The sequence below is a fragment of the Nipponia nippon genome, unplaced genomic scaffold (assembly GCF_047370975.1).
Source record: "Nipponia nippon isolate SJK-2023a ecotype South Korea unplaced genomic scaffold, ASM4737097v1 scaffold_1, whole genome shotgun sequence".
NCBI classification, from domain to species: Eukaryota; Metazoa; Chordata; class Aves; order Pelecaniformes; family Threskiornithidae; genus Nipponia; species Nipponia nippon.
In genome coordinates, this window is record NW_028262290.1 from 152,596,391 (window position 1) to 152,621,140 (window position 24,750).

General features: G+C 41.5%; 1 protein-coding gene across 12 annotated transcripts in view; it reads left to right on the forward strand.

Moving 5' to 3' along the window:
- Nucleotides 1-641: 641 nt before the first annotated feature.
- CREM (cAMP responsive element modulator) overlaps nt 642-24,750 on the forward strand; it is a 35,481-nt gene continuing 11,372 nt past the window's right edge. For 4 of the 12 annotated variants that reach the window (XM_087778619.1, XM_087778634.1, XM_087778610.1 and 1 more), the window contains exons 1-5: nt 642-778; nt 6,644-6,767; nt 14,006-14,152; nt 18,084-18,175; nt 18,318-18,463. In XM_087778619.1, the coding sequence (XP_087634745.1) occupies nt 6,648-6,767; nt 14,006-14,152; nt 18,084-18,175; nt 18,318-18,463 (505 nt within the window). In that variant the 5' untranslated portion in view covers nt 642-778; nt 6,644-6,647. Of the gene's footprint in view, nt 779-6,625; nt 6,768-14,005; nt 14,153-18,083; nt 18,176-18,317; nt 18,464-24,750 lie in introns of those variants that run through there. The other 8 variants (XM_087778648.1, XM_087778637.1, XM_087778647.1 and 5 more) reach the window with 6 other exon arrangements.

The following is a 24,750-nucleotide window of genomic DNA, read 5'->3' on the forward strand; positions in this document are numbered from 1 at the left end:
AAGGAAAAATACGCAGCATTAGGAATCACTGATGCAAGGGACGTGCTTTCAGGAAATAGAGGAATTTAAAAACAACCTGCGGGCACTGGCTCCGCGGGCGGGCTCGCTGCCGGCTGTCCCCCCGGCCGGTCCCTCAGCAGGTTTCCTTGCACCCCGCCGCTCCGGCACCGCCGCGGGGACAAGCAGCGATCTGTGCGGGGCCCCCTGCCCGGGGGACGGCTCGGGGAAAGCGCCAGCCTGGCCTCGGCCCGGCTCTGTGGGGAGGCCGCTCCGCCGAGGGCCGGCGCGGACCAGCCGACCGCCCTTACCGGCGGAGGCCGGCCGACACGGAGAGCGGCCGGCACCGCGCCGCTGCTACCGCACACCTCGAGTGCAAACCCCGTCCGGGAAGCGGGGCCGCCCCCCGGCCGCCGCTGAGGGCGCCCCGGCCCAGGCCGAAGCCGCCCGGCGCCCCGGCAGAGTCCAGGCCCGCCCCTCCCCCACACCAGCCGGCCGGTCCCGCCCCCGGGCCAATGAGAGGCGCCGCCGGCAGCCCACCGGCGGCGGTTGGCCAGCCCGCCGGCCGTTGGGCGCCCCCTGGCCAATCGGCGGCGGCGCCCGAGTCCCGGCTCCTCCTCCTTCCGCGGCCGCTGGGGCTGGGAGTCGCCGCAGACGCCATTTCCTCAGCGCCCCCGCGGCGGCGCGGCTGCATCAGCGCTGACGTGAGGCCGACGTGCGGCTCCGCCCGGCCCAATCCCCCCCACCCCCTGTGACGGGGGCAGCACGTACAGGGCGGCGGGTGAGTGCGGGAGGGGGCGGGGACACGTGTGCGCGCAGCCCGACCCCCCGCGGGCCGGGAGCGGGGGAGCGCAGAGGGCAGCGGCCGGCCCCGGCGGCGCGGAGGGCCGGGGCTGGGCAGGGGCCGAGGCCGAGGCCGGGGCCGGCCGGGCCGGGCAAGGGGGGCGCTGTGCCGCTCGGCTCAGCCCCTGCCACCGGGAGCGCGCAGGAGCGGGCGGAGGCGCGTCCCCGCCGGCCGCCGGGAGCGCGGCGCGCTTAGGGAGGGCCGCGCAGGGCCCGCCTGCCGCGCTCGCCCGGCACGGCTCCGTCGGGCGGCCGCCAGCCCTCTCCGCAGGCCGGGAAGGGGGGCGTGCGGAGCGCCCTGCTCCGTGACAGCCCGGGAGCCGAGGTGCCCGCCGGGCCCCGGCAGGCTGCGGCTCGGGCCCTTCTTCCGGAGCGAGGCTCGGGAGGGAGACCGGACCGGCTCGGCTCCCCTGTCGGCCGTCCGGCGAGGGAGGGGACGGGGCAGCGCGCCTGCCTGCCGCTGTCAGAGAGCCCCGGGAGGGCAGGTCCCGGGGGGCTCCGGGGTGCTGGCCCGGCGGCCGGCGGGGTGCCCTGGCGGAGGGGAGAGCGCTGGCCGTGGCGGGGTAGGCCGCGGTGCCTGGCGGCGTTGTCCCCTTAGTCCGGGGGGCCTGATTGCAGCCTTGCCCATGGGGTTTTCCGAGCTGGGACAGGAAAAGAGGTGGGAGAGGATCACGGTGGGCTTCGTGAGCCCTGGGTCTTGCTTGAAGTTTGAGGGTTTTGTCTGCATCCACCACTGCCGTGGTGGTGGATGCAGACAAATTGGTGATTACTTGGTGCCGAGTGGAGCCGCGTGTTAAATGATTCCATAGATACTGATGCTTAAACGATCCTCGTACCTGTTCAGGGACTGGTTGGGCTCTTCTAAACGGGGACCGTGTGTCCTCTTCACAGCAGGCCCAGCACTGTCTTGTCCGGACTATTGATGTGGCAGATGCAGAGTGACAGGTAGCATGCTCATGCTTGCAGCAGTGGCAGGTTGGGCTTTTAAATTTTTTTTTGAGGATTTTGTTAAGATAATCTAGGAAGAAAAGGATGGGGAAAAAAACAAGGAAGCACATTAGAGTTTAGGAGACACAAGAAACTTAGTATTCTGCTGATACTGAAAACTTAACAGAAAGATTACACTCTTGGAATCCGGTCTCTTGCACTGTCGCTCACTTTACCTGGCTGAATGCTGTGACCACCTTGCCAGTTGGTGTGCTCTACAAAGCAGTGTAGTAAAACAGATTATAGACTTCATACTTGAAAACACAGTGCTCTTCTGAAACTAGTGCATTCTGAGAGTTTCCACACTCACTGTGGGGTCATCAATAAATGCAAAATAGGTGTTTGTACATTCACATCCTTGTGGTAACTTCCCAGTGAATAAAAGCCTTCAAAGAGGTTTGGAGCAAGGGCTGAAACGTATTTCTTAGCCTCTTACAATTTCCTTTGTAATAAGCTACCTTTGTATACAGTCTCTGATGTATAAAGTATTGTTGAAATAAAGAAGTTGTCTTTAAAATGTCTCTGGGTATTTAATTAGACAGTCATACATTTCCAGTTGTGCAAAATACTGTACCAATTTGCTTGTGCAGTACAATTTCACCAACAGCCATTAAATATTTATATCAATATTCAGTGATGTACTTGCAAAACAAACAACAGTATTCGGGAGGAGTGAAAGGATTTTTTGTGCTCTTTGTTACACAAGAACACATCTTGATAGGGATGCTCTCCTTAACTGTTTATCTGTGGACAAAACTATAAAAGGTTCACACCTCTAGCTGCAAATGACATACAGTTTTCTAGGTCACCTGGGGAGCGTTCCCCTTTAGCTGATGCTGTCTGTCAGTATTGTCCCGTCAGGGAATCTGCTATTATCAGCTGAAGAAGCTTTTGATGTGCAATGTATACATCGTCTTAATCAGTGTTTACCTGCTACTGACCTACTGTATGTTAGTCTCAGTGACTATAGTAAACGTGTGCTAATATATATTGAAATGTTACTAGCTGGTTAACAGTTAAACCTCCTGCTAGATCCTGATGATTTCTTTGCAGTTTTGTAGGAAGAAGCAGGTACCTTTGCCTACACTATGGAAACCCGTTTTTTGCCCCTTTTTTATAGGAGGGGAGAGGTATAACTTGTTTATTAATTTAAAAATCGAGGCTAATATTTAAAATTACTATTCAATGATGGTAAGCAACCACGGTGAAAAATGTAAGAAATGAATGTATAATACTGAATATAAGACTAAAGCTTGTATATAATTAATCATACAATGAAGAAGAACATTATATAATTTTAAACAGGACCTAAGACCGTATACTTTGAAACTTTGCTTGGTTTTCCTTGAAAATAGGAGGAATGTAATGTAAACTTTAAAGTGTGATGTGTACTACTACTGATACACTTTCATAAAGGATTTTAAGTGCTTAGCAAAAGATTTTTCTTTTTTCTTACTTTGAAACTTAAAAGCAATAAATGTGTTAGAATTTCCTTGTAGTGTAGACTGATTGTGATACATGTTGAAACTGTTTATGTTGGTAGTTTATGGATTGGATTAATAACTGTTTCTTACCACAGTCCATATTACTGATGTTTTAGAAAAAAACATAGTTATGATCTTGCTCTGTATTTTTCTGTATATTTATTAAAAACACTTCAGTGTACTCATGGTAAAACAATGTATGAGATAATATAGGAAGTGCAAAACCTGTACAACTCGGGTTACAGAAATTTGAGAGTTTATGAGGATGCACTAAAGACAGCGATAACCTGGACTGGACTGTGAAATTCAGGAATTTCTCAGCACGCGTAGTCCTGAGCTGTGCATGGGCCCACGTAAGGTGACATGGCCCCGTGGAGCTAAACCACTTCTAACCCTGTGGGCTCAAATGACTGCAGCTGACCTTCACCTGCAAGCCTAGTAATCCCCTATGGTTATCTCTACTGAAGATTCATAATATTGTAACGTGTCTGAATTATGATACTAACGTGCTACATTTTGTCCTCAGTCATCTTTTTCATTGAAGTTTTATGCCAAGATAACTAGTGTGTCTTTTAAAATTACCTATGTCCTTTGTTACTTTTGTTTTGGTTTTATAGGCTGTATTTAGGTCTTTATATTTGGAGGGCATTTTTAATAAAGTCTCTGTTTACAAACATACTAGAATTACCAGGTTGTCAAAAAGAAGTGAGTTTTAGCTTATCTAGAAAAAGTATTTTGCTGTATGTTCTCAAGTAACAGTTGCATTTTATGGCAGTCAAAAAAAAAAAAAAGCTAATTCAAAGCAGTATACAAATTTTCAGATTCTACTCCACATTGCTAAAGATTTAAAATAGGCAATCATTTGTGTTAAAAGTCAGAATATACACAATTATAGATGGAAAATCTATTTAAATTCTTGAGTTTTTCATGTATGTCATAAATCTTAATTTGTCATTTCACTGACATGTATAATACTTGCTGTTGTTTTTTCTAATTTAACATAGATAATCTAAAAAATACAGCCCTTTACTGTATTTTGTAAAAGACTAGGAATAAATTTTTATTAGATTTTCTGCTGTGCTGATGCTCTTTTCATAGCTGTTTGCTAAGTCGGTTACTGGAGCATAGCAGATGAAAAGACTTAGGGATAAAAATCCTGATAATCAAAGTAGTAAAAATAAATAATTTTTTTATAATGTTCTGCAGTCATTGAGGAATTAAACTAAAATTTAGAAACTAAACCCTGGTTTTCACTATATGAAGAATAGCTCTTTCCAGGTAAAATTTCTATGGAATGCATTCAATGTCAATAAAGATACTTGATTTTTTTTTCCCAGCAGTAGGTTATCTGTGACAGATGGCTTTGGGTAAGAAAATACTTCAAGGCCTGTATAAAGTGAATTAATTCTGAATATATTCCCATCTTTAGGAAGAGATTGCAATGAATATGTTGCCAGTACCTATGCCTTATTTAATCTTCCTTGGTGTGTGAGCTGTTCTGAAGCTTATGAAGGCATTCTTATATGAACCAGATAGAGCTTTCATGTTTGAGACTCGATGGATGGTCCTAGTTTACTGAGGAGGAATATTTTTTCCCTACTTTTTTATTGTTATATTGAATGCATATATAAAACTGGAATGATTTTATAGATAAACATGTTGTTATGGAAAGTTATGGTAGAAAGCTTGGTGAAAACATTCTCCCCAGAGTTGCTCAACTTTGGTGAATTTCAGTAGATCTTTAATTAGATTGTATTTAGAGAAAAAGGTAAGTAGTGCTAACAAGACAGGAATGTTGAAAGATTTAGGTGTAAAATGTCTCTGTATGAATCTGATCTGAATTGATACTGGCATAGAGAATGTAACTTCTGTTGTCAGAAATACTAATGTTAACCCGTAAAAGTCTTGAACTGTGTAGAGCTTGGTTACCGCTAGCTGTAGTACTGCTAAGCCTGGTCAGTAGAATACCATTAGAGGAATACAAGCTAGAAATATGCTTCTCTGCATCATTTGACTGGATTCCTTTATATATTTTCATGCCTTTTTTCTAGGCAAAAAGGGTGACTTTTTTAAAAAAAAAAAAATCTTTATTCTCCTCGAAGATTGCGGAATATTCTGTAAAATAGTGCTGCAGAAGGAGTTTGGTTTACATTTTATTTGATTTAATGTATTTAACTTTTAACATGTGGGAGCCTCAGTCAGGCACATAGCAGATTTCCTTCCCCGTCTCTTCCCTCTCTCAGTGTAAGACCTGAGAAGACACTGCAGTAACTATCAGCCAGTTAAACAGTTGAACTTCGAGTTCAGATGGGCTTCCCCTGAACCTGAGGAAGTGAGATTTGCAGCCTCTTAAATCCTACAACTATATCATGTCTTCCTTTTGTGGCCTCAATTCCTTCTGTAAGTAAGGTGTAGGTGGGAGTGTGCCTGCAGGGTGTCCTGCCTGCCTCTGCCTGACCCTGCCCTGCCTCTGTTCTGTTTGTAAACTGACCTGTTGCCATGGCGATGTTTGTGACATCACCTGTTCAATGTTGGCCCTTCAGTGCAGGGTTTGGTAGGAGAGAAAGGGAGCTGAAGAGAACCAAGGTCTTGCTTCAAAACATACACCTTCTATTATGACTAAATGTGCCAAGAAATATGGAAAGGCAACTGTCAGGTAATTGCATTTTTATATAGCACATAGATTTGGAAGCTTTCTCTATGGAGTTTAAACTCATAGTTTAAATGGAGGGTCAGGGAGTTGCTTATTCTTCTGTGAAACTTAGCCTACTTTTAAACCTGCAAAATGAGAAGAATCATTGTGGGTCTTGAGCCACGAGTAGTTTACAGACAATTCAAGCTGTAGATCCTTGCCCGGGGGTTGGTATCTCAGAAGGTTCGAGAGGGCTGTGGCAGCACATGGCTGCTGGTCACCTTGAGCCTTGTCCGGTGGGAGACAGGAGGCACGAGAGACCTGCTGCAGGCAGTGCTGGTGGGCTGCTCTGGAGCGCTGTGCTCCCAGCCCCGCTGTCGGCACTGCACAGGACCCCAGGACTCTGTGCTTGTCCTCTCATGCACTATTGTACATGAGAGGCATTTCCAGAACTGCCCCTCCTTGCAGCTTTCCAAAGTAGTTGTTTTAGAGCTCTTGGCTGTATGAATGAATATTTTAATATGGAGGAATGGGAAGAAAGGACTTCAGTAAATCTAATAGTTTTGAGAGAAATCTATTTATCTATATATATTTTTAGTTGTCTGCTTCAAATATAAAATAGTCTGGAATTGCTGTTTTCTCCCTAGATGCCTGATATACCTCCCTGTATTGCATTATTTAGATGTGTACTTACTTTTAGGCAGATGACCATGGAAATGGTTGAATCACAACAGGATGACAATGCAGTGGATTCTGTGCCAGAGAGAGATGCTGGTCATCTTCAGAATCAGCCAGGCCGAAGTCAGCTTTCCCCAGTATCTGAGGTAAGTTGAAATGTGGGAAGATGAGAAGAATCAATAAAGTGATATTGAGAACTGGTATGATTTTTAAATTACCAATTTGTATGGAGTTCCCATGTTCTATAAGTCTTGTTATTAAACAGGAAAAATATAGCAAAGGTATACTGAAAACTATGCCTAATGTACTTAACAAAGGGCTAGGATAACATCAGGTCTGTTAAAAGGTAACACTTTTAGGAGACCGGGCTTTTCAGAATGATCAGTAGGCACTTTTTGTTTGTTTGTTTTTTTCCACTTTTCCAAGATGATTATGTTTGTTATGGAGATGGGAATAGGGTCTTAAAGAGTTGAAGTGGATGCAAGATACACACATGTTTTAGCTGTGTTTGATCTTGAAGATGTCTTGTATAACAAAAATTAAAAATTAATAAAAATAACCACGGTTCTTTCCTAGTTTCATTTTTTTGTACAGAATGTGTTTCATCTTCCTGCAAGTACATTTTTAATGTATGCTTGTTTTGTTTCATCCCTGTGCATCCAATGACAGTGTCTGGAGTTCTAAAAATTTACTTTACGTGTTCTGTATGGTAGTCGTACCTGGATTCTTCTTTGGTAGTTAATGGACAAAAGATGACATAGTAATAATTCTCAAGCATTAAAAATATGCACTGAAACGTTCAGTGCTTGAAAGAAAGTGTGTTCTTGCCAGTACTAATATTTATAGCTTCAGGAAGCTGTATAGACCACTTAGAAGGATCTTCAAAAACCCTTTCTGAAGTAAAGGAACTGATTTTAAAAAACATCTTACAGAATTTCTTCATCATCAGAAGTTAGAAGTTACTTGGTAAGATTCCTGTCTGATCTAAGGGAGGGATGCTCAGTTATCTGATGCCACGTGTTTGGAATGTTAGATACTTGATTTACATTATAGGTATATTTTCAAGACTGAATGCAGCTGCTTTTTGTCGGGTCTTCAGACACAAAATAGACTGCAAAATATTTATGAACGCTTATTTGTTAGTTATGTTACCTGTGGCATTTGTTGTGGTTTTGATACCTGCAGCATTGGGAATACGGTTTGTTATTTTTTTCTTTAAGAACAGAGCATGAAACCAAGAATTCTATTTGGTTTGCTCTGTTGATGTCAACCCCTCATTTCTTCTTTCTTTGATAGTTCAGTTCAAATGTTGTGTTTTAACTTCATGGGATGATTTACATGTAAAATCTATTGGCTTGTGCAATATTCTCTGAAGAAAATACCTGTGAATTCTGTCACTTGGAATTTTTAATGTTGATCTAGAGTCAAAGCTGTCACTGATGCTGTAGGAGGGCTTCTGCCGGGTCCCCAGGGAAAACACTTTTTATGTTTACCTGCATATGATGCTTGAGTACCCTATGTGAAGGTTCGGCCATACTGGGCATGGGCCTCAGGTCTCTCATGTTAAAACTAATAACTCTGAAGTACTGATGGGTCTCAGTCAATTAGCACTAAAACGAAACACATGCACTTCAGTTTGAAGGCTCAGGATAATAGTCTGGAGTTTACATCTGGGAGTCCCTCTTTTTGGTCAGACGGCCTAGAGTGTCAGCCTGGACCTGTCAAAGCGGCTCGGCGCTCATAGCTGAAGTTGATGTCCCTCTCCTGGGCCATCTGGAAAAGTGGGGTTGATGCAGTTGTGCCACTCTGTGAAGAACAGCGAAGCCGAAGGCCACCAGCAGACAGGCCTGTCACCTCGCTGCCTGGCAGTGCCGCCGGCCTCCTGGCTGCTGCTCCCCGGGGCCTGCAGGCCGCGCCGCCACCTCCCTGCCTGGGGCAGCTGGGAGTCCGTGGCGCCTGGAGGCTGAACTGCCACAGCGTTTCTCTTGGTAAAACGGGCCCTGACGGAAAGCTCACTGCTGAAAGGCCTTGTTGTGACATTTCTTTGGCGTAAGATGAGGAGGACTTTCTTACCTTATGTTCCTACCTGGCAGGCTCTGAAGGTGAGACGCTTTGTCATGGTGAGGGTTAGAGGCGGACATTGAGAGGTTAACCCCTGCGCGAGGCAGGGACCTTGTGGGGGACGCCTCCCGTCTGCTTTTGCTGGTATGGGATGGGAAACTTGGGGTGTTCCTGAGGAATTCGTGGCTGCGCTGCTGGTCCGGCGTCTGTGTATTTTGACTGTTACAGAAGGGCACAGGTAGCTCCTTCTCCCTCTTTGCCCCCCAGAGGAGTGCTGTTAAGAGAAGACAACCACTTAAAGTGACTGAAATGTACCTTGCGCCAACTTCCAATTATCTCTCCTACTAATTTTCTTGCAAATGTGCAGAAATATGAGAAAAGAATGACTTGGTTCTTACCGAGAGGTAAAAGGCCTGGTAACTGAAACCGAGGGCTCCTTTGCAGACATCTGTTTTTCTCAGCCAAATATTTGTTCAACCTTGGTTTTGTTCAGTCTGAAGTAAAGCATTTTGGTATACTATCTTTTAATACTCAATTTGTAGTTTTCTGTGTATTATCCACGAATTGCAGAATGGTTGAGGTTGTCAGGGACCTCTTGAGATCATCCAGTCCAACCCCCCTGCGCAAGCAGGGTCCACCAGAGCAGGCTGCCCAGGACCCTGTCCAGTTGTGTTGTGAATATCTCCAAGGATGGTGTCTCCACAACCTCTCTGGGCACCTGTGCCAGTATTTGACTGCCCTCACAGTAAAAAAAGGTGGATTTTTTTTGTTTGGATGGAATTTTATGTTTTTTTCATTTGCTCAGTTTTTTGTTTAATTATGACTTTGGCCAGGGAATGACTAGCAAAATGCTGAGGGACACAACTGCACAGGAGGTGGTTTTTTGTGGTTTTTTTGTGGGTTTGTTTTTCTCTCCTCTGGAGTTCAGGCTTTTTAAAGAAATACCCACCATTTAGTTTTAAAAAGGCAGAGAAGGTATTGAATAAGATGACAGTCTCTGGGGGGCAGACATTGTTTTATGGTGAAGCACTCTTAATGTCTTGCCTGGGGAGGGAGGGGAGACACTAAGAATGTCTGGGCTGGAGCACTATGGTGTGATAGGGTAACCTCCAATGCTAAGGAGGACCTATTATACATTATTAGTAGAGAAAAGATAGTGTCTTCCTCCCCCCCGATTTGTGTAATAGATATTGCTATATACTCCTGCAATTTTGGGGGGATGAAAGTAAAATTACTTTTTCAGCAAAAGCAAAAATTAGTAAATTAGAAACTAGCAAAAACGAGATGCATCTTTCATCCATTGAAGCAAAATTGACAATTTCTGTCTTTAAAGGGTTATTTATTTTAAAATAAAATTAATTAATGTAGAATAAGATCTCATTTATAGTGGAATTTCTTGCATCCCTCACTTTCAGCCAGTTAATGAATTGACACGGTATTGTTTTGGTGATCCAGCCACCAAAAGAATTAGGTAAGAAAGTATTAATTTGTAAAAGCCTTGGTGGTTGTCTTCAGAAGCTGCTGGAACAGAGCACCTGTACAGAAGCTTGATGCCTTTTCTTCAGGGAAGAACAAATGTGCAAGGTGGAAAATTTCTCAACCTGTTTTGAGATGGGCTCCATGGGTTCTGTCTCACGTGCATAGATCTTATGTTAATACATATAGGGCTGTTCTTAAAAGGAATTTAATTTGGATTGAAATATTCTGATAATGTTGATGATAGTCAAACTTGCATCTTGGAACGGTTACATCTGCATTGGTATTCAAAGAGAAATTACATGTTCCTTTTGCAGGATTTCTAGAGGCCATATTGCATTCTGTGTTGCCCTGTGCTCAGCTACACTAAATATAGGTCTAAAAATGTAAGAGCAATGTACTTACACCTTTCTCATATTTGACAAAAATACTTTCAGTTGTGTTTTTTTTTTTTTTCTGTAATCCTACATCCTTGATGGGTTCTTCTCTGAATCGCTTTTTGTAAACTTTGTCTTATTCTGTCTATCAGTAGAGCTGTCTGCTGTCTGGATCTGAGATACCATCTGTTGGCCTCTGGGTGCTGGCCCTGAACTAGACATGGGTCAGGATTTACAATGTGAGAACTGCAGTCAGAGAGAGCAGAGGGAGTTTTCCAGAGCGCAGAGTGCATAGCCATTGCAAGCTGAGACTGCTCAGGTTTAGCACTTAGGGGGTATTCTCCTTGTGGGCTGTTGGCATCAAACTTTGTGTTAAATCTTGCTCCCAACAGATTGAGCCCTGTAGAAGTTTGCCAGGATGTTGTAAACATGGCTCTAAAATCAGCCTGCCAAATGCAAGTCCAGGACATTCAGCAAAATTGATGTTACAGCATTATAAACGTGCAGGCTTGTCACCCATTTTCTGCTTCCTGAAGAGTATGCTGTCACCAAATGGCTGGAATCAGCCTAACCTTATCGTCCTTAAAACTATGTGCTGCTTTTCTGTCATTAGCTTTGGAATTGACCAAAACTTCCCTGTCTTCAGCTTTTCCTCATAGAGGCTACTCAGTGCTTGAGTGTGGCGAGTCCTTTGCTCTTTTATTACGTGAATCCAGGACAGGTTTGCCCTGTGTTTCCCTTTTCCAGAACTACTTTTCACTTTACGTCTGGAGTCCTCGTAGTGTTTAGATTCTACGTCAGGGACAGAAATCAGATGGAGCTGTGCATTACGTACTTCATATCAGCAGTCTTCAAGGTATGAGGGGTTGAATGTGAACGTAACCTCTGTAGTACTGTGTAGGGAAAAGTTATCTGACCTTGGGTGATGAGAGTGCATACATCTGCAGCATAACTGTTCAGATGGACAACGCATCGTGAAGTCAGATAACCGACGAGTAACCCCTTTCTCTGAAAGAATGTGTGCCTCAGTATGAAGGTAGTTAATGACCTATTTTGCTGGCTACTTTTCTCTCCCATCTTGGAAGAGGGAGCACTTATATTTCCAAACATATGAAGTAGAGGACCATACTGCTATGACAGAATGCATGATTGGTAGTTGTGGAAGCTATTAGACTTGACTGTTGCATACCTAAGAGGATAGAACCCCAAAGGACATTACAGCATCTGAAGTCTCTTTGCCATTGCCAGGAACATACCCCTTAGACTATTTAACCAGGTGCTTAATGCGTTAAGCTTCCCCTCACCCTCTGTGTTCCTGAGGTGCCTCTGTGGATTGTTTTCAGTCATTGTGCCAGACAGCCCTTGAAGTAATGATGTTAAAGGTAGCATCGCTCATCACTGATGTCAGAAAGTCATTTTTTTGCCAAGTCTGTTTTAGTCAGCATTTATGCATGATAGCGTCAAAAGGTTCTGGATTACTGGAGTACTGGATTACTTCCTGATGATATGTGCCTGACCCATTGCCGATTAAAAAGAAACTCATAAACTGTTCACCTTGTACTGTTTCGTGTGTGTTGTACTCAGAAAGTTCTTCTGATACACAGAATATTGCAGCTCTCACAAAGGTAGCAGTAAATCGAAAGGTTTGGTGAAATTGCCTTTGTAATGTTTTGAAAAGTTAGCGTGTTTTGTAAACATTTAGACTGCTCCATGTTCTTTCCTTGAAGCTTAAGTTTAGGATGGTGTCAGCTTTGACACAAAATAGATCATACTCTTCAGATCTTTGAGACTTTATAGATCTCAATCTCGAATATCTCTTTCTGATAAATTTCTGATAATATTTGTTTCATAGATTGGGAAGAAGATTTGTATGTCCTATTTACATGTTGCCACTTAATACCGTTTAAGAAATGAGTGTTTCCATTTTGGGGTTAGAAATGCCCATAATTGTTCTATTTCCTGAAAAGCAGTTCAGTTTCCTGTAACAATTGAACAATTACATAGTGAATGTTGACAAGATCCTGTCTGTTTCCTAGAAACATTGTTTCTTCAAGATAATTTGAGCCAACATCTGGTCTTTTTAATAGTAGTGCATCTTAATAGTAGTTAAAATTTTTCTCTTGCTTCAAGAAAAGAATGTTTTCCAGACAAGCAATGGCTTACGGATCAGGAATGAGAGCTTCTTTAATATTTGGAATTAAAAAAACCCTTCAGTGTGAATACAGAAAAATACAAAACTTTAACTTTTTTTTTTTATATTCAGCATTCATCATGTTTTTCTTCTCACTGTCATCTCTTTTTACCTTTACTGCTCATACAAGTTACCTTTTGGGGCTGAGAACAAAGCTAGGAAGGAAATAATAACAGAATTTTAGCTATGAGTCTGGGTTTGTTCTTGTACATGCAGAATATAGAAATAAGTTTTTTCAATGCTTTTTACTTTGAAAAACATGGTATCCCTTTTTATCACATGCTTTATGTTTGTCATTAGCTTCCTTTTCTGACTTTAGAGAGGTTTCATCACACAACTTGAGATCAATAATAGTGTTTTCCCTTTTCTTCAGTATTTGTTTCTGTTAATAGATTTAACAGTAGTACCATAAATATTGAACTATTTCTTAGCTTGTAGGCGTTTAACTGTTTAACCCGTTCATCTTCAGTACCGATGGTTGAGAGCCAAGGGCTGGGGAAAGCTGTGTGTGCTCTAAAATGTCATCAGGAAAAGGGATCAGATTATTCCTAAACAGAACACTTTCTTCAGCAGTGCTAGACTTAAAGAAGATTCAGCTGTTCTTTCTTTTTGTTGTTGTATTGAAGCACTCCAATGCTTTTTTTTTAATATATAAATATATACATAAAGAGAATTTATTAAACTAAATCAATTTACAAATCCATGTATTGCTTTATTTAACAGGGATTTTCTTGCTATCTGAAAATTTTTCATGTGTCTTGAGACATCTGTCTGAAAAGCACAACTTCTTGCCTAACAAACAAAGCAAAACCAAAGCCGGTCTGGATTTTTTTAAAAAAATTTTTTTTCCTGACCAAGAACATTCTACCCTGTATGTTGTTGCAGCAACGTACCACTTCAGTGAATATTGATGTCTTTTGTTACATTTCTTCAGGGTCTTCCTAACCCTCATGCTAGCGAGAGCAGATTTAGTGTGTGATAGCTTAGGGTTGTTTCTAATTGAAAAGAAAACATGAAGTCTCTGGATTAAAAAAAAAAAAAAAAAAAGAGAAAGATTTGCAATTTGTTAGGGGACAGTTTTAAGCTTTCCATACCATTTGGAAAGATACAAACCAAACTTTTACTAGTAAAACTAGCTTATTTTTGTGTGTGATAATTACACACATCTAAGCTATTTTAGATATGGCATCAAAACCAGTTTGTTTTAGTTCCACTTCTAAAAGCATTTGCTGAAGTCTTAAGGCATGTTACTTAAACATGATGATTGTAATTTTTGCAGGTTTCTGTAGCTGCATCAAGTGCTGGAAGAGGATCTCCAGCTGTAACTCTAGTGCAGTTGCCTTCTGGTCAAACTGTTCATGTCCAGGGTGTCATTCAAGCCACACAGCCCTCAGTCATTCAATCACCACACATGCAAGCTGTTCAGGTTAGCTCTTTTATTGTTACATTTTCATCAATATTTGGTTCCTCATAGCTCTTCCCCCCTCCCTCCCCTCCCCCCCATCTTCAGTTTCTCTTCATTCCTACCAGTGCTTCAAGATTTACTCATATGGTGCGGGAAACGGCAGGGGGGGAAGGTGGCAAACCGCCAACCAGTAGCAGCTCTACAAGCATTGTGTAGCGATTCCTTAATGCTTCCTGTTTATCTTTTAAGAAATTATGTCTTGGAACCTTGGAACTTACGCAACAGCAAATTTGTGTAATAACGTGGCCTTACTTTAGTGTATCTTGCTGTTTGTCTGTTTTGTTAAATTCTGTGAACATTGTGTTTCTAATGAGACTACGAACTCATAAATTTGCAAGTATCTCATACTGTATTTTTGGAGAGCATCTGGATGTAATGGAAGTAACCATATTATAGTCAAATAATTCCTTGTTGTTATTAGCAGGCCCTGTTAGAGCATCTGGTATTGCTTTTTGTGGGTGTGGATATGTAAAGACCAAAAATAAGGGCAGCCTCAAACATTTATTTGGCAAATCTTCACAAGTTTAAAGTCGCTGATGTTAGAAAACGGGGACCGGAGCAAAATGCCGAAGAGTTTTCAGAGCTTTTAAATAGTGAAAAAGACCAGAGAGAATGAACTTGCAGTGTTTTGAAAATGACTTGGCCTTCCATTGGTGTTTTTTTTGTAGCTAGGAATGCCTTTGCTCTAGTTTTCTTAAAATCTGATTGTGAAACGTCAACTGAACTGCTTTTTGCAAACAGAATTGATCTCTGGTAAGAGAGGCTATACACTTGTTATGTGTGAACTGTTACCTGCAGTCATTGCAACATGTTAAGGAAAAGACATGCATTGTCAGTCTTCTTGAGAAGCCACCTTTAACATTTGAGACTTCCTAGTAGCTTTGAAGTATAATAAATAAAAAGGCATATGTAAGTATGATTTGTCTTAGAGGTTAGAGAAAAAGAATAAAACCTTGGCCAGATACTGAATATTTTATTTGTAAGCAGTAGGTGTAGGTGATGGGACCTGGTAAGGTTTTGAAATTCTACATCACTACTGAAACAGGTGCAGTAGATGGCAAGAGACTTGGGTTTGGTCAAACTTGAAGTCAAATCAGAGTATTCAAAATATACACTTTTTTTTTTTAATGGAATTCTTTCTAACTGTAATTTACCAGAGTGAACTTTTATCAGATAAGCCTATTACAGTTATTTCCAGTTTCTGTCACTGCTTTTCTTCAAGTCAGTATAGTCAGTATATACATGCAAAAATAGAGGACTTGCTCCAAAGTTCAGAAGGAGGAATTTCTCTGGAATCTCTTGCCGGCTGCTGCTGTGTCTTCTTAGGGGAGTGGAAGTTGACTGTTTGTTGTATTGAGTGAACTTTGGCTGTTGTCTTTTTCCCAAAGGAGTAGAGACAGGAAAGCTGTATCCTGATTAATACTGACCAGTTAGTTCCAGGGTTTTGCTTGGGTTTCATTTGAGCATGCTAATGGCCAAATAAGGTGACTCTACAAGAAGGGCTTGAAGATGCTGTAAAAGACTCCATTACACAGATTGTTCACCCCTTCTGTGATCCTCTTAAGTACTTTGTCCTGCCACCTGGCATTTCCTCCAGATCATTTGGCTTTAACTTGATATCCTATCTCTGCCAGACAGTGGGGAAGTTGGGAAATTATATCAGTTTAGTTACAAAAAAAAAAAAAAGTATGTTGAAGGTTGATGTTAAAGCTTGCATGACCTCTCCCTCAAACACCTGCAGCTTTAAACTGGAAGGTGTTCAAAATTTTTTCTTGTAATGCTGTAGCTTTTGGCATGAAAAAAAATGCTTATCTATATCATGTTCCTTGCTGTTTAGTTAATGTTGTTTTACTTGTAGGAGGGTTTGAAGATCAGACTGTTATTTAACTTTTCTACTTTGCTCCCCCCTGTAATGTATCAGCTATTGGCAGACTAACATGAGCTTGAAGTTAAATTTGTTCAAACACAGAGTGGTGTGGTAAAGATGAAGTCTGAACGACGTCCAAGAAAAAATGACAATGGTTTCCACTGGTTAGCATTGTGAACGTGATTGTTTGCTATTAGAACAAACTGAAATGTTAAATTTATCTCATCTTGATGAAAATTGGAACTTTTGAAATTTCTTGCAGAAAATGTCGTCTTCCATATTAAAATGCTTAAATTGTCTTGTGATTTCCTTACCTTCTTCCCAAAGTACGACTGTTCCTGACCTCTTTGGCCATCTTCACAAACTAGGGGTGGCTGCTGGTAACCCTTAGTGGAACGGGAAGGTTTAAAGGCACTAAGGTCTTGTTTTCCTGCTGTTTGTCCCGGGACAAATAGATTTCCTTCCCTGCCCCCCCCCACCCCGCAGAATGAGAGTTCTGTTTTGAGATAGGATGCCCATGCCCTCAGCTATGTGATACTGTCTTAGTTTTGAAGGTTTACACTAGAGGCTTGAAGGTCGATACACAAGCAGATGCTGTAGGGCACTGGAGAGAAATGCCTTTCAGAAGATGTCTTTGCTGGTCACCATTGGACCATCCTGCAAAAAGATGAATACAAACTTTGTGAAGCTCTTTGCCAGTCAGCTCTGAAGTCTGGTGTGGAGCTATACATCTGTAGACATGGAGAACTACCTCTAATTATTTCTAGGTGGTCTTTTTTTTTTTTTTTTTGTTAGGCAGGTGTAGAGTTTTAATGACGTTTCCTATGTATTGCCCAGCAAAATGAGGCTACATTAAATATTTTTACACAGAACTGGAATGTAATAAAATTAACAAGTGAAGAGACAATTTCATTCTGCAATAACCTGTAGCTCTTTCAAGGTGTAGTTTTATAGGTTTGAGTTGGGGTGACCCAGGCCTATAAATTTCCAGAACCTTCCAGCCAGTCATTTTCTGTTGAGGTCAAGCACGTTTCGTTTCTAGCACTGAGCACTCGAGCCTGGCAGCTGCATTAGTTCTAGAGCTCTTCCTTGTCTTCCCTGAGCTGTAGAGAAGCCTCCACTGCACCCAGGTCGAACACTTGAGCCTTCTAGTCACTTAACTCGTGTTTATTCAGTGTTAGCTTAACACAGCGCTTAGTCTGAAACTGCAGTCTGGTCTGTCTTTATGTGGAAAGGTCATTTTCCATGCTAACTTTACTGCACTGTTTCAGTTTGGAAATCTTACGCAGCAGTAGTTCTGAGTAGTTAAATGAGTTGAGAAAATTGCACTTTTTCCTTGTTCAATAATCATTTTCAGTTCTGTGTAATAAGATAGTTGCTGGTAAAGAGTGTGATTCAGCTCCAGGCCTTAATGTTGTCTTGGGTAATTTTAAGAGAAAAAGAACCTGTGAAAATACTACTAATAAAGTTCTGAGAAAATGAGACGTTGTGGACTTCTCAGGGGTTTCTAAAACTCACACAGTATTGCTAAGCAATGTATTTGTGTTCATGAATATGTGTTGGTAAGTGTAATAAATGTGTATATTTAAATAAAGTTATTTTCTAAATAGCTTTGTGGTTGTGAAGAGGCTTTTGTATTGTATACTGTTATTTTAGGTGCATTAGTGCAGTATTCTGTATTTTAAATGTTTAATTTCACTTCAAAAGTTAATTAAATTGTGTAATATTTTTATATTTAAAGAAATCTTCTGTCTTCAGTACTTTTTCTAGGTGTCATTCACAAAAAAGTAACCTGGATTATTTTGATTTTTTCCTTTTTCAAATGGAAGATGTCATCTAAGTGGCTACGTGTAGCTAACTTCATAATTTGTGATTTGCTTTCGAAAAAGAAGTCCAAGATCACATGATTAGTGATAAATAAGTGCAACTTGCAAGCATGGAAGGAATTTTAAAAAATAATCTTTTACTCTGTTGCTGTCTTCTTTTTTTATGAAGTTACGAATTTTAGAAACTTTGCTATTACAGGTAGCATCGATTGCAGATGAATCTGCAGAATCGGAAGGGATAATTGATTCTCAAAAACGTAGGGAAATACTTTCAAGGCGGCCTTCATACCGGTAAGGAACTTTTATTTTGGTTTTGCTGGTTTTTAAAGGCAGCTTATATGTTACAGCAGAACTGTCTGATAAAAGCCAGTGACTTAGTTTTCTCATGGATATGGAATTTCAAATATATAAAGTTATGTACATTCTTTTTTAGAAAAATTTTGAATGAACTCTCATCAGATGCTCCTGCAGTACCGAAGATTGAAGAAGAAGAAAAGTCAGAAGATGAAGGAGCACCTTCTGGAATTTCTGCAATGGCCATGCCAGCCAGCCTGTATCATACTAACACAGGGCAATACAGTATGTTTGCAAAGATACTATGTGGTGTTGCAGAACATGTATAGGAACAACTTTGTTTCTAAGAGTTCTATAATGAAGTAGAGATGTTGGATTTTGGTGAAGAATAAGAGCTTCTGTATTTCTATATAATTTCAGTTTTTATATGTAATTTTTCCTAACATTGGCATTATAGGCTTTTAGTCTGTTTCTTGTAATGTTTGTTGGTTGCTAGATTTAGTCCTTCTAGAACTTCGATGTATTAAAAATGTGGAGATGAGGCTCAGGTGAAATGAAAACTGTTGACACTTTTATGTGAATGTTCAGTGTTAGAAATCATTGCAGTTTCAAATTACTGCGATTTGCTATGTATGAGTGCTTTTCATTACATGAAATGACAATTAGTGAGTTAGACTTTTTTTAAAGTGTAATGTTGAAGTATAAAATTATTTCTCAACTTTGAATTTTCATTCTTAAAAGAACTATGTCTCTTCCTCTCCAGTGTCAAATATGAACACCTTAGCTGCAGAATTAACTTAAATGGTGGTCTCCAACATTGGATACTTCATCCAAACACAAGTTAAAAGTTAGATTCACATTTCTCCCCCCCCCCCCCCCCCCGCCCCCCGCATTTATGTTAAAGATATTGCGTAACTTGGTCCCCATAGCTTCTTTGGGCTTAATCATATATAAATTAAGGGATAACTTTCTAATACCTCTTTTTTCAATTATGTATTGCATAAAGTTTCACTCTTACAGGTTTGTTTTTTTTTTTTTTAAATGTCTTTTTGTGTGTAGCCACACTGAAATGCAGGCATTTTTCCTTTGGTATAATGACAGGAAAATTGTGAAAGAAATGTTGTGGGTTTTTTTCCTGAAACAAGAGAACAGAGGAAGTCTATTAAAACATTGCAGTGGCATATAAGAGAGGATAGAATGGCTCTCTAGTTGTATTCTAGTTGCCCTTAGAATTATTGAGTTATTTTTAATTTATGCAACCAAAGTAATTAATCAACTCTGAGAAAGCAGAATTTCCTATAATATTATCTACCCCTTCAGCATAGAACGTAATTTTGCTTGGTCTGCTAAGCTGCTTTTCTTACCCTTTCTGTAAGGTATAGACATAAAGAAATGTCTGCTTCATGATGTCCAGCATCTGAAGTGCTCTTTTCTGTGGACTTGTGGTCATGCTAAACGGCAGTTATCCAGTACAGAATCTGGCACGTATCCTTGACCAAATTAAATTATTCTTTTTCAATTTTTGAATTATATTTTTGGTTTGGCTTAGGTTTAATTAAAAAAAAAATATTTGCAGTTTCAAGGCTTAAAAAGAAGTGCTGTAGTGTCTGTACTATGTTCTAGTGAGCCTCCAAATGTTTGGGGTTTCTAAGAAATTAGTAGTTTAGGTTTCTTAATCATATATTCCTCTAGGAAACCAGAGTTGTACTTTTACTTGCAATGTCTTGCAGGAGGTGATTCTTACTTCTTAATTGAGGCTGTTTTAATTGGAACGTAGCTATAAATCATAGTGCCAGGAAGGTGTATAAAAGAATAATGAAATTGGCAGTTTTTGCTTTCTCGTTCAATCAAACATTTACTTCTGAAAAATCAAACAGAGAGCATCACCAACGATGTGCTTGAATTAAGAGTCCACAAAAATTTAATTAAATCTTAATTTAAACTTGGCTTTTGCATGAGCCAGGCATAGAAGATTTCTGGTTTATGCTGCTTTTTCTTTGAATAAGTTATATTCATAGCCTAAAACATGTGCTGTATACTTAAAGTAATTTTACTTGTTAAATAGATTCTCAGCCATAATGAGGCATTGCTTCACGATGCAATGTCAGCCTTTATAGGCTCTCCTGATTCTGGCTCAAAAACTTTGTTTTGAGAGCTTTGTCTTCCTGGAAATGTTTTTTCTTACCCAATGTATTAGTTCCTTAATTTGATTTTTTTTTTTTTTTTAAGTTAAACTTTGTAAGTTAAAATATCACACATGTTTTGCTGCAGTGAAGTCTGTATGTTCTCTCTAATTCTGATTAGGAAAAATTATGTCAAAATCTTTCTTACGATACTGGTCATTACCCTTACAGTTAGCACTTGCAGAAAAGTTAGATTTCAAGTTGAATCCAAGTGGTAGCGAGAATGGTCATCTTGTAGTAGAGGGGGTCTTAATTTGGAATCTAATAGAGAGCTTTACTGTTTACTTCTAGTCCTTAGGCATATAAGGCACTGATCTGCAGCATTTCTGAGCAGCCATCCTGTTGGCTGCCTGCGATCCCTAGGAACTGCTGTCAGCTAAAACCAGGAACACTGTGTGGGAATGCAGCATCTCCTGTGTTGATTTTCCGTCTTGATAAGATGCAGAAGGTCACTACATGTATCTATTTTACCTTTACATCTCCTGTCTAGCTCTTTACTTCTGCTTATCATTATTGTACCTGAATACTCTTCTTGGCCGGCATTGATTGTGTGGGTTCTCTTGTGCCGGCACCCAGCAGTTTATGCATAAAGCTTGTACAGTGTCCATAGCAATGAAGAGCTGGTCTCGCAGTGTCACTACAGCCATCTACGCTGTCCCCTGGTTTAAAACAGATATTACGACATTTGCTGATTCCTTATGTTCTCTACTGTTCTCTCTATTCCTGCATAGGAAAGTCAGTTTAGTTGAAAAGATATTGACTGTGTGTTGGTGTCTGGATGTCTGGGATGACTATTTTTGGAAGAACTTGATAAGTAAATTTTTTTGAAAAACAAATACGTTTTTTTCTATTAGCAGCAGCGATGGCTGTTCTTTGCTTCCTTTTTACCAGCCAAAAGGGTATGTTGCCATGGTTTCCAAATATCTTTTTCCTCAGAGCTTCTTGGCTTTGGCTTATGGAAGCAGACATACTGACAGGCATGACCAGCTAGATAAAATGTGTTTACCAGTTGCTTCCATCAACATGTGTATTACCTTTCTGTAAGGGGAATGGATAGTTTTGCATAAGGTGGTGTCTGGAGTATGAGCCTTGTAGCCTGATCTGACTACAAACCTTCTCTGTTGGCTGTAGTTCCGTCATGTTGGTTATTGATGACTGAAAAAAAAAAAAAATGGTTTGCCTCACCTGTGGTGGTGGTCTAACCATGCAAAAGTTGTTTGTTTAGTTCAGCTGCCCCCCCTCCCTGCCTATTTGTGCATATCATGATGTTCTGTCTGAAACAGTGCAGGGGAAATGAAGATTACTAGTTCTTATGCCATCTGTTTGGGTTGCTTGCTGTCTTAGGACAGGTTTTTAACAACTGGAGAATTAAATCTTTTGGGAAAGACCAGCTTTAGTTGCTTTTCTGGAAAAGAGGGAAAAGATCTGATTTTTCTGGATTAGAGCTGTTGATCATACTCAGAGAATGGTATTTGTCATATTCAGTCCAAGCTAGAAGAGAAGACGCCACTTACATCCACCTGCATGAGGTACAACGCCAGGGACTGTCCAGGAAAGTCCTACGCTTTTCATAGAAGGCCCAATTTCTAGTAGAGCCCCAGCACAACAGAAGTCTGTGCAGTGGTTGAGATCAGGACAGTGAATGGGGCGGGGGCAGTGTGGTGTCCTGGTAATATGGCAGGAATCAGTCCTGTAGGGGGGAGAGTTACTGCAGTTAAATCACTCTTGTTTAGAAAGAACTGGATTGTGATCTGAATGAATAATTGCAGGACAGCTGTGACATAATTGTTTACCCAGGCTCACTGTGGAGCCAAGAACTTTGTATGATTATGTGCTGATGTTCTACTGCTCAGGAACCCAAATTGACTTTTTTATGTGGTATAGTACTGTGATGGTGTAGACATACCACTTTTGGTGCTGACTCTGTGAGAGGCAGAATTCAGCTGTGCTGTCCCACGTAGAGGCGACAAATCCTGCTGGGGAGCTCAAGTGCTGCTGGGAACCTGCTCTTGTCCTGGATCTCCTGAAGAATAGAGGAGACAATGATTTATTTTTCTTGCTTCTCTTCCACTCTGCCCCAAAATGGGGTGCTTTCTGCTTTGGAGGTCCGACCGAAACAATATCTTGCTCATTTTCCCCCCTGCCCCCCCCCCCCCCCCCCCTTATGGAGCCTGCCTGAAGCACTCAGCTAGTTCCTACATTACGTGTTCCCAGTTCCGAGGGTGGGACTGGAGGTCCATGCTGAACCCTGTTCCAGTGTTGCAGGCAGGGCGCAGTGCTTCATTCAGCATGAGAGGAATTCCCCGTTTTCCCCAAAAATAAGCTAATTTAGCTGCTGGGATTTGGCCGTTTTGGTAGATAACTCTACTATGCCCTCAAAAAATTGGTTGAGCTGAGTAGATAGTTACTATTGTCTAATTTACCAATAACAGTTTACTAATCAACTGTTAGTATTTCAGTGCTCTTTGAACTGTTATTATGTGATGTTGCCCTTTCAAGATAACCTACTATTGTCAAGACAGAACATTTGAAATCAGGTATCTCCAAAACTCACATGTGTGTCTAACAAATCATGTACTCAGATAACCAGATCTGAGCCGTCAAGAATGTCATCAAATATTGTGAATCCGACAGTGAAATCAGAGGAGTTGGCAATTCTGCATCTGTACTTACATGTGATTTTTGTACCGTCTCAGACCACTTAAAATACAATGACAATGATTGTAGGGGATTTTCTTGGGAATTGGGTTCTCACCAAAAAGTTCCAGGAGTATTTTAGTTAACACAAGAGACCTGGATTTGATGGGTGGACCACTCGGTGGATAAGGAATTGGCTGGTCACATGCAAAGAGTTGCGGTCAACAGCTCCATGTCCAGGTGGAGACCAGTAATGAGTGGTGTCCCTCAGAGGTCCGTATTGGGACCAGTATTATTTAACATCTTTGTTGGGGATATGGACAATGGGATTGAGTGCACCCTCAGAAAGTTTGCAGATGACACCAAGCTGAGTGGTGTGGTTAATACTCTAGAGAGAAGGGATGCCATCCAGAAGGACCTTGACAGGCTGGAGAGGTGGGCCTGTGCAAATCTCATGAAGTTCAACAAGGCCAAGTGCAAGGTCCTGCACCTGGGTTGGGGCAATCACAAGCATGGATACAGGCTGGGCGATGAGTGGATTGAGAGTAGCCCTGTGGAGAAGGACTTGGGGGTGTTGGTTGGTGAGAAGCTCAACGTGACCCAGCAATGTGCGCTCGCAGCCCAGGAAGTCAATGGCATCGTGGGCTGCATCAAAAGCAGCGTGACCAGCAGGTTGAGGGAGATGATTCTCCCCCTCTACTCTGCTCTCATGAAACCCCACCTGGCATACTGTGATTAGCTCTGGGGCCTCCAGTGTAAGACAGTCATGGACCCGCTCAGGTGGGTCCAGAAGAGGGCCATGAAGATGATCAGGGGCTGGAGCACCTCTCCTATGAGGAAAGGCTGAGAGAGTTGGGGTTGTTCAGCCTGGAGAAGAGAAGGCTTCAGGGAGACCTCATAGTGGCCTTCCAGTACCTAAAGGGGGCCTACAGGAAAGAAGGGGAGGGACTCTTAATCAGGGAGTGTAGTGATAGGACGAGGGATAGTGATTTTAAACTGAAAGAGGGTAGGTTTAGATTAGATATGAGGAAGAAATTCTTTGCTGTGAGGCACTGGAACAGGTTGCCCAGAGAAGCTGTGGATGCCCCATCCCTGGAAGTGTTCAAGGCTGGGCTGGATAAGGCTTTGAGCAACCTGATCTAGTGGAAGGTGTCCCTGCCCGGGGCGGGGTGTTGGAACTAGATAATCTTTAAGGACCCTTCCAACCCAAAACATTCTGTGGTTCTGTGATATTTCTGCTCTTAACAAAGACAATGCTAATTTCAAAAGGAATATACAATTAATAATCTCTCTAAGGAATCTGATTTTTGTCTAAATATTTAATTATGGTGAACAACACAGTATGTTTTTTTTTTTTTAATGGGGAAAGTATGTTTGTATTTTTCATATTGTTGATTACATGGGGGGGGGAAACAACTTTGTTCTGTTTCTCTTTGGACATAAGTATTAGACTCTTTACAGCTTTTTACAACTGGGCAAAGCATTGTTGGGCTAGAATTTCTCTCACACTAAGGAAAGGATTGTGAGTGTCAGAAGACTTGCTCTTCCTTTGTCTAGATGTCCTGGGTTTTGTTTTGTGGGAGTCGATAAACGTAGGTTTTTATTATTTTTTTAAATAACTTTTTTACATTAGTGTTTAAAACAACAATGATTCCCTATGGTTAGGAGCTACTATATTTTCTTTTTTTCTTGTATTAAAACTATTGTAGGAGAGTTAATATTTCTGGAAGCATAGAGGTAAAACGTGTGGAA